The sequence below is a fragment of the Mustela erminea genome, chromosome 18 (assembly GCF_009829155.1).
Source record: "Mustela erminea isolate mMusErm1 chromosome 18, mMusErm1.Pri, whole genome shotgun sequence".
Lineage (NCBI taxonomy): Eukaryota > Metazoa > Chordata > Mammalia > Carnivora > Mustelidae > Mustela > Mustela erminea.
Window position 1 is genome coordinate 7,747,338 of NC_045631.1, and position 12,293 is coordinate 7,759,630.

Below are 12,293 nucleotides of genomic sequence, written 5' to 3' on the forward strand. Positions count from 1 at the left end.
TGTTTCCTAGACAGATTTGGGGCTGCCCGTACTACGAATGAGGTAGCTTATTTTTATTTCACTATTTTTGGTATTGGGGTTATACACTTTCTAGAAATCTTGATTCTTCCGTTTGGAAAGATGGTTCTGTTTGTTTCGAGTTTGGGTGTTGAATTCTCAGAGGCTGGCCTTGGGGTTTCTTTGCGGGGAAGCTAAAGTTGGATTCCTGGCCTGTGCGTCCCCAGGGTGGTCGGTTGTTGGAAAAGTTTCTCAGAATGAGCAGAGCACGGATGCCTCCTTGGCTTTGCTAACTTTGGGGTTTTTTTTTTTTCTTTTTACTAAGATTTTATTTATTTATTTGACATACGGAGGCACAGTGAGAGGGAATACAAGCAGGGGGGAGTGGGAGAGGGAGAAGCAGGCTTCCCGCAGTGGGGGGGCTCAGGCCCAGGTCTCTGGGATCATGACCTGAGCTAAAGGCAGATGCTTAACGACTGAGCCACCCAGGGGTCCCTGTGCTAAGTTTCCAGCCCAGAACGTCAGGGGTATGGCTAGAGGGGACCATGCCAGTTAGGAGCGGAACCAGAACCAGGACCGAGACCTTTATGGAAATTTTTTTTTTTTTAACTGCAGTATATCTGTAATGTACAAATAACTGAATCCCTGTTGACCATTTTCTGATTTCAATCCGTATTTTCCTCCAACCAGTATCTGAACAAGGATTTGGGCATCCTGTGGCCTTTTGTAAGAGAGCCTGTTCTGTGGATTTTGCTCGCCCCAAGGTCATTGCTGGCAAGGGGCTGCTCAAGGACAGATTTGGGAGTGGTGGCATTTCCCAGTGCTGGACGGAGCTGGACCCCGAGGGTAATTCTTTATTATATGCAAGTTAAAAAGAAATGTTTAAAAAGAAGAAGAAATCTCTGTGGGAGTTCAGAAAACGTGGGGGTATTTCTGCAACCAAGCAAGGACCTGCTTCCTGGTGGGGGAGGAGAAAGGGGTAGGCCGAATGTTCTCGGCTGTCTCCGGTTCCTGGTTTTCTTGGATCTGAGCTGGAGCAGGACCCTCCCCAGCGCACTGTGGCTGGCCTGCAGCTTTGTCTGCTGTCTCAAATGCATTCACTCGCATCTGCTGTGCATAAACGTCTCCGGCATCTGCTGGGCTGTACTGAGGTTACACCCATTTCAATAATCTGCCTTTTTATTGTTGTGTCATTTGCCAGTTCAAATAAGGGGTTTAGTGGCGGGACCACGGGAGCAGGGGGTGTCAGCTGAGGAGAGAAAGAAACAGGGCAGGCAAATGAGGGCCACATTGGCTGCTGGAGAACATCAGAAATCTAGGGCTTTTTAGGACTGTGTGGCTCAGGCGAATTTTCTGCTCAGTGAGGCCTGGAGGTTGGTTGTTAACTGTTGGCTTTTAGCAGGGACACAGGACAGCCAGGCCGGGACCTGGGGATGTTCGTCGGTTTATGAACTCTGTGCTTCTCGGAAGCCCTGTGACTGTGACTACCAGCGCCCAGGGGGAAGGGGACACTGCCGGTGGCGGGTTCGCCTCCTCCACTGTCTGGGGAAGGCACAGGCAGAGACAGTGCTGCGTCCTCCGAGAGCTGGAGATTCTAAATCCTGGAACTTCATTCTGGCAGTCGCCCTCCTGACCCGCCCCGCTTCCTGGTGAGACAAGCTGGAAAGGGCTCAGGGGGTCATTTCTGACCATGAACTCATCTTCGGTTTTACGGGGTTTTTTTGTTTTTTAGATTTGTTGTTGTTGTTGTGTTTTTTGTTTGTTTGTGTTTTGAGCAGAGAATTTTGGTTCATTTGGAGCTACATACTTCGGCAAAAGCGTCATCAGACCATCCAGTTACTTGCGCTGTTCTTTTTTTTTTTTTTTTTTTTTTTTTAAGATTTTATTTATTTATTTGACAGACAGACATCACAAGTAGGCAGAGAAGCAGGCAGAGAGAGAGGAATGGAAGCAGACTCCCCACTGAGCAGAGAGCCAGATGCAGGGCTCATCCCAGGACCCTGGGATACCTGCGCTGTTCTTGACCTGTTTGCCTTCCTGTCTCCTGTTTACGTTGATGCTGTCTAACTTTTGCTGCTGCTGATCAGGACTTGTCTTTCTTCTGGTTCCTTCAGTTTGCCTCCTTTTGTTCCCCTGACAGCCTGACTTGGGTTTGATAACTGACTGTGTGCATATGTGCGTGTGTGTTTCTGTGGCACACACATGTTTCGGGGCAGCAAACATCCTTTCCTTCTCTCTGCATTAAACCAGACTGTATTTTATGTGTTGCAATGGCTGTGTTCTCTGCAGCCCTCCTTGCCCCGGCACCTGGTCTGCAGCAGACAGAGTGGGACCTCAAGACTTCACTCTGAGCCTCTCACACAAGTGGGAAGCCTTGGGTTTGCTGGAAAACTTCCGCTGTTATCAGCAGAGTAAGTGGTGGGTGTGTCTAAGTGATTGCTGCGTTGGGGCCTGATTCCGGGGGTCTGCGATAGAACCCAGGCTTGGAGTTGAGAGCATTCTAGATGAGCCTGCTATGCCTCCAGGAGGAAACCAGCGCCCCAGAATGTGGCACACAGCTCTCTTGTGAATAGCCTCCAACAAGATGAAAAAGTCTCTGCGACCCTTCTAGACTCACCCGGGTCTCAGGTTTTGACATGCCAGCCTTACCCACTTTGGTTTCGGTAAAGAGGGGTCCTTTCTGCTTTCTGTCGTGGGTGAGCCTGTCTGGTCAGGTTCTTGGAGGCTTGTGCTAGGGCAGTTCTCACGGTGTAAGCCTGTGTCTTCCTCAGACTTGCCTCTCCAGCCCCATGGGTATCACAAGCACCCGACGGTGACTTGTGCTTGAAGAGGTGCCCCTTCCTGCCCACCTGGTGAAGAGGGAAGGAGGGGACCCGGGTCCAGGGCCGCTGGAGGGGAAGATCTCTTCCCACCGTTGCTCATACTCTGGGGCCCATTTCATGCAACTAACTGCTGGAGAGTGTGAACCTAAGAGGTCTATTGTTTTGAAATCCGACTCCTATTTAAACAATTACGATCGTAGTCCTCTGATTCTAGCACTGAAATACCTATTATTAAGATCCTAATCTACGAAAGAGAGGAAAAAATACAGGTGTCTATTTTTGTATGTTTAAAGAGAGGGCAGGGGTGTGGTTCTAAGTCCTATTAAGCAGAAACAGGATGTTGAGGGGAGGCAGCGTGGATGAGAGAAAGGGAAGGCGGGGTAGGGGACGTTGACTTCAGTCCCAACTGTCCCATCTGCAGGCCTGCGACCTGCTTCTGCATGAGCCACCCTGTCCCCTTCGGCTTGTTTCGTCATTAGTCAATGGGAGATTGCAAGACCTACCTCAGAGGCTCATTGTGAGGATTAAATCAGATAATGCACGTGAACGTTTCTCGCCAGCTCCCAAGTGCTGTATAATTATTAGCTGTGACGATCAGTTTGAGAAACTGGCTTTCATAACGAGCCGCTCAATTAAGCTGCAACCTCCCTGCTGGCTGGGGAGTCCAGCCTGGGGCTGCTGGGAGAGGCACGCAGGGCCCACGCACGAGGGGTCTTGCCCTTGGCCATGTCCTGATCCTTTCTTCTCGGAAGCACTTGTGCCCAGGAGGTTTTGAGTGTTGGGGCAGGACGTGCCACTGGTGAAGAGACCCGGGAAGAGAATGGGGAAGGCTTTGGTCCAGGACCTGGGGGCCAGGGGAGCAGAGCGGCCGAAGGGGGAGAAAGAGGGCTTGGCCTGTAAGTTGCCAGAAGGTTTGGTGCCGGGGACTCTCGACACAGTTCCCAAGCCGTGTTCCCCACCAAGTGGACCCACAGGGGTATGCTGGGAAGCAGTTGTCTCTGAGCCAGTTTCCATGAGCAGAAGGGGCTTGGGGGCATTGCGGGAAATGATGGAGAAACCCAGTGTGCATCTCACCCGTCAGCCACTCATTGTAAGCCAGCAAAGCACGCCTAGGGGAGAGCAGCCCAGAGCTTTCTGTGGGCACGGGCTGAGCAGTCTCTGTCATAGCACGAGGCCCCTTGAGTCTTTCTGACGCACAGGTGTGCAAATTCCAGACCATTCTGGGCAGAGGGCTCCCTTGGAGCTGGTACCCAGAATGGTTTGGGTGCCCCACAGGCCGTGGAGCTCAGGAAATCTGCCCAGAGTTCAGGGAACAGGACTAGAGAACAGCGAGGCTCTTCCATTTCCTTCTTTACTAGTTTTTTTTTTTTTTTTTTTAAAGATTTTATTTATTCATTTTACAGACAGAGATCACAAGTAGGCTCACCAAGCAGGGAGCCTGATGCAGGGCTCGATCCCAGGACCCTGGGACCACACCTGAGCCGAAGGCAGAGGCTTTAACCCACTGAGCCACCCAGGCGCCCCTTCTTTCCGTGCTTTCTACTCCCAGTGGATCTTGCTCCCTCTTGTTCTTTCCCAGATGTAGTGAACAGAAGATAACTGATAACAGTTTCCTGACTCCAGCTAGCTACAGGCTCCGCACCAATGCTGGCTGGGTAGTCCTCTCAGAACCTAAGAGGGGGTGGACATCATCATTTTCCCCATGGTTCAGAGGCACCAACTGAGCCATGAGCAGGTAAGGTGACCTATCCAGGGTCACATACAAACAGGAGGGACGCCGAGAGTCGAACGGAGCAGCCTGACTTCAAAGCCAGTGCTGAGTCAGATGGACTCTTTGAGGACAGACCCCCACCTATACAGGGGCTGCAGAGAACTTGGGGTTTGGATTTCTTCTAGTCGTGCTGGTAGCCTTCTGATTCTGAATGTTCAGCTCCTGTAGACTGTGGTGGCAGATGGCTTAACGTGGGCGGAGGGGCGGGGAGGTGGGATCTTGGGATTTTATCAGACTCGCCCAGCTCTTGGGTAAAACGCGAAATCGGTTGAGAGCCAGGAACTCTGTTTAATCCTCGCCCACATTAGCCCGATGAGACTTCACCTAAGTGGTTAATGGGCAAAGTGGGTCAATCCAGCTTTAGCATAAGCCTGGAATGGCTCTGCTGCTGCCAGGCCGGCTTCCTTCAGGGAAAAACCTTTTCCTCTAACTTGCTGTGAAGGGGAGCTCACCCAGCGTGCAGCCCCCCATTCTATCTGGCTCCCGCGATAGAACGTTGTATCATCGTTTCCATAAACGGGCTCAAGAGAGGAGTCGTGGTCTCCGTAGATGAGGGGTGGCCCGAAGCTGGTAGATATTTGGTCAGACATAATGTGGAAATGGTCTTTTTAAAACAATTTTTAAATTCCCCGGGCCCATATAGGAAGCAGTCAGAAGTGCTATCCCAGAGCTAATGGAAGATGGTGCATCTGTGCCCGAAACTTCATCTCCTGTGAGTTAACGCATCCCCTTGCCTTTTCATGTACACATGGGTGCCCAACTTTGTCCTACCAAGTGCTGTAAATGAGCTCGAACACTGTAATGCTGGTAACGATCGTCGTCGTAGGGTAGCCAGTGAATGTCAGTTACAGACCGCGTGTCAGGCATGTTCCGAGCGTACTATGATCGTTAATCGTTCTCCTCCTCATTAAACTTCCACGAGGGAAGTACCATCCCATTCATCTTTACAGAGGAGGAAGAGAAACGCACAGAGAGGTTAAGAAAGGTGTTCAAGGTAACACAGCTTCGCTGCAGCAACGCTGGGATTTGAACCCAGGCAGTCCAATGTCGGAGCCTGCTTCCCTTAGCTTTTAGGGTTGAACGGCTCTGGCTTTATGAACCACGTAGCCATGGAATGAAGTAGGTGGACGCGCTTCCCGTTTCCCATGGTAGAAGGCTCAAGTTCAGAGAGCAGACGAGGCACAGTCGTCCACCTGCCGTTGGTGTTACTGTCCGCGCTCACTTATGCCACAAAACGGCTTCCTGGCGTGGGGCTCATGGGCCGCATCTCCATCGGTCCTAACGGTATTATCCACATCCTTTGGCTTAAGTGAATGCAGTGATAGAGATCATACAAGTCTTTTTTTTTTTTTTTTTTTTAAATGGGATCTACAGTATTCCTGGAAGCTTCTAGAGTTGGGTCTTGGGGATTTCTTCTTGGCAGGTTTGTACTGGTTTAGCTTCTGTCTGATTCCACCTGGTTTTGGTGGCCTTCGGGCCTGCTTTTCGTGGTAAAGGCGTTTTGTCAGTGGTCTCTGTGTGTTGATGCTGGTCTGGCGTGGCTGGGTGGGGGAGGGGGGACATCTTCCTTCCTGTCCCCAGTGCATGTGGGCTCAGGCTTGGTGAGCTCAGGCTAGCGAGAACCCGTAGGCAGCAGAGTCTCTGGGAGTCCCAGGTGTTGTGTTGAGGAAGGCACATAGCCAGAGGCCAAGGACCTTGTGTTCTGACTCTGGCTGTTTGGAGAAGTGTAAATGCTGGATAGCCGGGAAAAATAAGGGAGAGGTGGCCCCCACGGGAGGATCCAGAGCAACTCCTGTCCTGCTGTTTCTACCCTGGAGGAAGGTGCCTACCAACTTCACAGAGATAGTATCTGGCCTCCAAGCTTCGGGTGGGATGTTCACACGCCTTTCAGTTCTGAAATTCCTTTTCCATGTTTTCACCTTCCTAGCACTGTTCCCTGTAACTAGAGGGAACCAGGATGAACAGTGTGGCCGTGGACACACGTGGCCAAAGAGGTGCCTGCTTCTGAGCTGACTTTGCTCTGCTTGCTTTCCCCAGGGACCTGATGCCGAGGACCCTGGAGGGCCAGATCACCATGGAGAAGACCCCCAGTTACTTCGTCACCCGCGAAGCGCCCGCGCGCATCTCGGCCATGTCCAAGGACACCAAGCTCATCGTGGTGGTGCGGGACCCGGTGACCCGCGCCATCTCGGACTACACGCAGACGCTGTCCAAGCGGCCCGACATCCCCACCTTTGAGAGCCTGACGTTCAAGAACCGCACGACGGGCCTCATCGACACGTCGTGGAGCGCCATCCAGATCGGCATCTACGCCAAGCACCTGGAGCACTGGCTGCGCCACTTCCCCATCGGCCAGATGCTCTTTGTGAGCGGCGAGCGGCTCATCAGCGACCCGGCCGGCGAGCTGGGCCGCGTGCAGGACTTCCTGGGCCTCAAGAGGATCATCACGGACAAGCACTTCTACTTCAACAAGACCAAGGGCTTCCCCTGCCTCAAGAAGGCCGAGGGCAGCAGCAAACCCCACTGCCTGGGCAAGACCAAGGGCAGGACCCACCCTGAGATCGACCGCGAGGTGGTGCGCAGGCTGCGCGAGTTCTACCGGCCGTTCAACCTGAAGTTCTACCAGATGACCGGCCAGGACTTCGGCTGGGATTGAGCAGACCCTGGGGCTGTGTGACTTAGCCACGTGGTTTATGTATCGAGAGAGATTATATGTATGTAAAATGTACAGAAATCTATTTTATAATAATTTATTTTTAATTCATAAGCAATTAACTCACTAAGCTGCCTAGCCACACTCTTTAGAGAGTTAGCTGCATAATCTGTTAACATTCCAAAGTATTGAATCTCTTCTTTTCCTCACGATGGATGGTGCTTCCAGTTTTTTTTTTTCTCCCCCTCTCCCCACCCATTTTATTTAAAAAGAAGAAAAGCACAACTTGAGATTTTTGTTGTTACGGGTATGCAGCCTTCGATCGCTGTCTGAATTCACTTGCCATCTCTTTGTGTCTTGGGTCTTGTGGTCCGGCTTCTGTTCCTCCCTCCCTGCCCGTGCGTACCTCGTAGGAGCCCCCAGCTGCCCCAGCAGCGTGGCTCCCTCAAGGTCATGACTCATGTAGCAGCCTCTTGCCCATGTGTTGACATTTCCAAGGATGTAGAGGCCAGACCACAGCACTAGGCTTTTCCCCCCAAGTCTGCTCAGTTTGAAAAGGGGGGAGGTTACTACCTTTGCAGGGACACATGCCTCCTCTCTGGAGTCTGTGTCCCAGGGTCTTTTCACATCAGCTTATGATTTTGAAATATGGCCCTGCATCCTCTTCTGTCCCGGTCCCTGGTTCAGGAAGCAGCTTGAAGCATATGCAGATGTTATAGCTCCTCTTTCCCAGGTCACATGTGTGAGATGCTTGTGTGCTGCTTTAGAACTAAAGACGGTCTCTCATTTGCACGAGTGCACCATGCTCGGCTCTCCAGGCAGACAGTTCTGCTCTGACACACCAAAGAATCCCCTAGGCTAGCAGAATCATCAGCACAAACCCATGGGTGGCAGGTATCAAGACCCTGGGGGGATCAGGTGCATCCTATGCCCTCAGAGCCCCACCCCCAAGGTGCTGCTGGGTGCCGAGCCAGCCCATGTGGGGCACATCCAGTAGACGGACCACCTCAGTGGGGAGAAAAGACAAAGAGCACCAAAAGGAAGTGAAAAAGGCAGAAGAAGTGAATCCCTGGCCCCCTTCTTGGTGTCTGCAACTCACCTCCTTGGAATTCCTAGCTCATCACAGATTGACAACACAGTCTGTAGCCAACAGCCAGATGGCGAGCACCAAGAGTGGCTCTTGCACAGACAGGCTGAGGAAAGAATGTTGTTGCCTGGCGGCTCCCGAGCTTAACAGTTATAAAGATGTCTCTGATTGAGCTAGGTCCCAGCAGGAAGGGTCACCAGGCAGCATTTCTGCTGCTGATGCAGAAGGCTCTCCCCATCCCTCTCTGTTGAGAGAGCAGTTGGAGATTATTTGTGACGGCTAGCTTATGGCCATCAGGTTCACCATATAGCAATATCACAGAATGAACACATTTGCTTTACCCTGTTTCCTAAACCAGAATGCTTCTACCATAGAAGAATTTTCGTTTGGAATATTTGCACCAAGGCTTATGTGGGAAGGGACACACAGTGTCTGAATGGTTGGGGTATGATGTTGACAAAGACCCTTTTGTATGTTGGATGGGCTAGAACTCGCCCTGTAGAGCAAGAGAACTTGTATGAAAAGAGAAATAACTCCTCTTTAGAGATTGATCACGGCGTCACTGGTCCTTGGGTGATGTCTTGTTTGGTGATTGGTTTGTGTTCACCCACAAGTTTGAGCCCAGATCTAGGTTAGCTCATACTGAGCTGCAGAACAGTCAGGATCATCGTGTTGGTTTTGGCCAGGAGGATGGGCACGGGGGCTCCAGTACATTACTCCTCAGATGCTCTGTTCATTTCAGAGCTTAGTGACTGCCTCTACCAAGTAGTACAGAAGCTGCATTTAGGGGAATGCCATAATCCTCGCATGGTTCTCCCTTCTTGCTGCTTGGGCGTCGAGACATCTGCATAAGGGTGCTAATGGGTTGTGCGTTTTTCCAGTCAGAAAGCCTGCTTATTCGTAATAAAGTGGAGAATGCCTCTTTCCATTTACAACATAATATCACTTAAAGTAAAAGCCAGGATCCACGACCTCCACAGAACCCTGCCCTGACCATCTTCTGGCCACTTTCGTGCCCTGATAACAGCTCATGATGTAGCATTGCAGAAAAAGCGCAGGGAAGGGTATGCGACAAGGCAGTAGGAAAACACGCATGCATTTTTCCTTCCCCTTGGGGTCCCTGTCATCTTTCCAAGCTGGACAGTTTTGATTAAGTTGTTTATCTTCTGCCTTACAACTGAAACAGGAAATCTCCAGATACAAGGAGGGTCACTGAGTCATGAACATTGAAGTGAGTCAGGATTCTATTCTGGGTCAAATCCTCGAATCCAAATAGATGTTGATAATTAGCAAGGATGGGCTAGAGCACGTTTTCCTATAGAAGATAAATAAATGATCACTTCCACACATCTCTTCACAGGGGTCTGATAGCTTACAGTTCCCAACCCAACCAGACGCGGCATCTGTCCCACAGTTACCCCATGTTGTGTGACAGTTATCATAGAGCCTGGGCCCACATGTCTTCCTCCTACAATTAGTCTTGAGTTTCTTCCTGTTCTAGCAATCTCCAAGACCACCCACTCAAGTTCTTAGCTGCTAGAAGACAGACAGCAGTTCCTGTTGTAGTCCTTTTCCCTGGGCGTACTTTGGATTTTTTTCCAGTTTACAGGGAAAGCTCTGATAATTCATTGGCAGTACTTTATTCATCTCCGTTTCATTTGCTTGTTAAAAACAAAAAGGTTAACAACAGCAGCAAAAAGAAATTGGAGGTTTTTATGGTCCCTGTCTACCCCATGCTTGCTTTGAGGTGTTTGTGCTATAGTCTGGTTAATGTGGGAGGTGGTACCTGGAAAGGTATTTAGGTATAGTGACTACATAATAAATACTTGGATGACGGAGAAAGAGACGTTGTCTTTTCATGGGATTCTCTTTGGAAGTCATTTTGAGTGACAGATAGTTTTAAGCTTTTGGAGAAACAGTTTCAGATCCTGCCAGGCTATTTACATAAGAAAGGAAAATGGAAGCTTCCAGTAGACTTGAAATACTTAGCGTTTTATCTCAAACGCTGACACGGACATCCGTGTCATTTTTCTTTTTCAGTTTTTCAAGAAGGATGGTCAATTAAACTGAAAGGTGTGGTTAGATTTTTTTTTTTCACTTTTGTAACATTAATTTATGACTGAGTTCATTCAGCCCAGTAATCTGAAATACGGTGCAGATTCTAGCCGTATGTCTTCTATAACCTGGTTGTTAGAATAGCCAATATGTACAAAAAAAAAAAAATTAAAACAAGTATTTTGTCCTATGTATAACACAAAGTAATTTTACACAGAGAAAGATGTTTCTAGGGAAAAAAAAAATTCTGTTAATTCATACTATTTCTTTGTATGAAAAAATAAAATCTATTTTACCAACTTGTGGGTGCTTTCATGTTTTATTGTGTGTTGCGGATGGACAAGGGAGTGGGGTTTGATTCCGTAACGAGTCCCCTGAATGTATTCTGAGGGCAGGCCGGATCTTGCAGATTTCAAAATGTAACTAACCTGCAAATGTGTGTGGCAGTTGTTTGGAAACGATTCTGAAGGCTATGAGATCAGTGGGAAGGCCTCTGCCCCTTGCAGGAACATGCACAGGACTTCAAGGACAGACACCAAAGCCACCATGTCTCTCGGGCTACGCTGTGTGGGGGCAGCCTACAAGTACGATAAAACAGAACTTTAACAGCTGGGCGATTTGGAGGATGGTAGCATCCCTTCTCCCGTACACAGTTGTATGGAGATCCTTATCCTTGACACAACTGAAAAGTGTTGAGACAAAACGATGTTGCCATATCCTTAACCCACGGTAAGAGAGCCCTTTTGTTTCTTTTGATGGGATGTGCCTTTTGTAGGATGATTATTTACTATCTTAAACATTTGATTCAGTCTTGTATTTTCCTTAATTTTTTTTTTCAATTTTCCATTGAGTTATTTTTGTTGTTATTTATTTTTAATTTTTTTTAAATTTTTTTTAAACCTCTAGTTGAGGTGTAGAGTAGCTGACACCAAATTGATAAATTTAAGACTCAAACGAGAGTTCTGACTTTATAAGTGTGTGTATATATATATATATAAAGATTTCATGTATTTAATTGAGAAAGGGAAAGGAGAATCAGATTCCCTGCTGAGCAGAGAGCTGGACTCAGGTGCTTGATCCCAGGACCCTGAAATCATGACCTAAGCTGAAGGCAGAGGCTTAAACTGAGCCACCCATGTGCTCCTTCTTTATATTTTTCAAGCCACTCTATTGAGGTAGGATTGGCTTACAAAAAGTATACATATTTAAGGTATATAACCTGATGCATTTCGTGGTGGTTACTCATAGAATCATCACCACTATCAATGCCACAAATATATCCACCCGTTCCAAGTTTGCTCCTGCCACTTTATTTTTTAGGTGATAAGAACATTTCACCTAAGATCCACCCTCTCAGCAAATTTTTTTTAAAGATTTTATTTATTTGAGAGAGAGAGTGAGAAGAGAGCATGAGAGGGGAGAAGGTCAGAGGGAGAAGCAGTGGAGCTGGGAGCCTGATGCGGGACTCGATCCCAGGACTTCAGGATCATGACCTGAGCCGAAGGCGCCCTCTCAGCAAACAAATTTTAAGGATTAAGTATAGTGTTAACTATAGCTACTCTGGTAACACAATTATCCCTGGGACTTAATGCATTCTGTATAACTAAAACTGATTTTACTTTATTTTTACATCAGTATTCATAGCAAACTTTTTATTATCACATAGTGCATTATTTGTTTCAGGGGTACAGGTCTGTGATTCATCAGCCTTACACAATCACAGCACTCACCGTAGCACATACCGTCCCCAATGTCCATCTCCCAGCCACCCTATCCCGACCCCCCCCACTCCCCTCCACACCAGCACCCCTCAGTTGGTTCCTGAGATGAAGAGTCTCTTAACGTGATTTTACTTAATTTAAAAAGGGAATATATTACAATCTTCGGTGAAAAGTCATTATTGCTTGC

The 12,293-nt window shown here is 48.6% G+C and overlaps 1 protein-coding gene across 1 annotated transcript in view; it reads left to right on the top strand.

The window, feature by feature from the left end:
* LOC116577812 (heparan sulfate glucosamine 3-O-sulfotransferase 3B1) overlaps positions 1–10,684 on the top strand; it is a 39,691-nt gene extending 29,007 nt beyond the window's left edge. Inside the window, exon 2 of the mRNA XM_032321534.1 lies at positions 6,628–10,684. Coding sequence (XP_032177425.1) covers positions 6,628–7,246 — 619 coding nt within the window. The 3' untranslated portion in view covers positions 7,247–10,684. The remainder of the gene's footprint in view (positions 1–6,627) is intronic.
* The last annotated feature ends 1,609 nt before the right edge of the window (positions 10,685–12,293 follow it).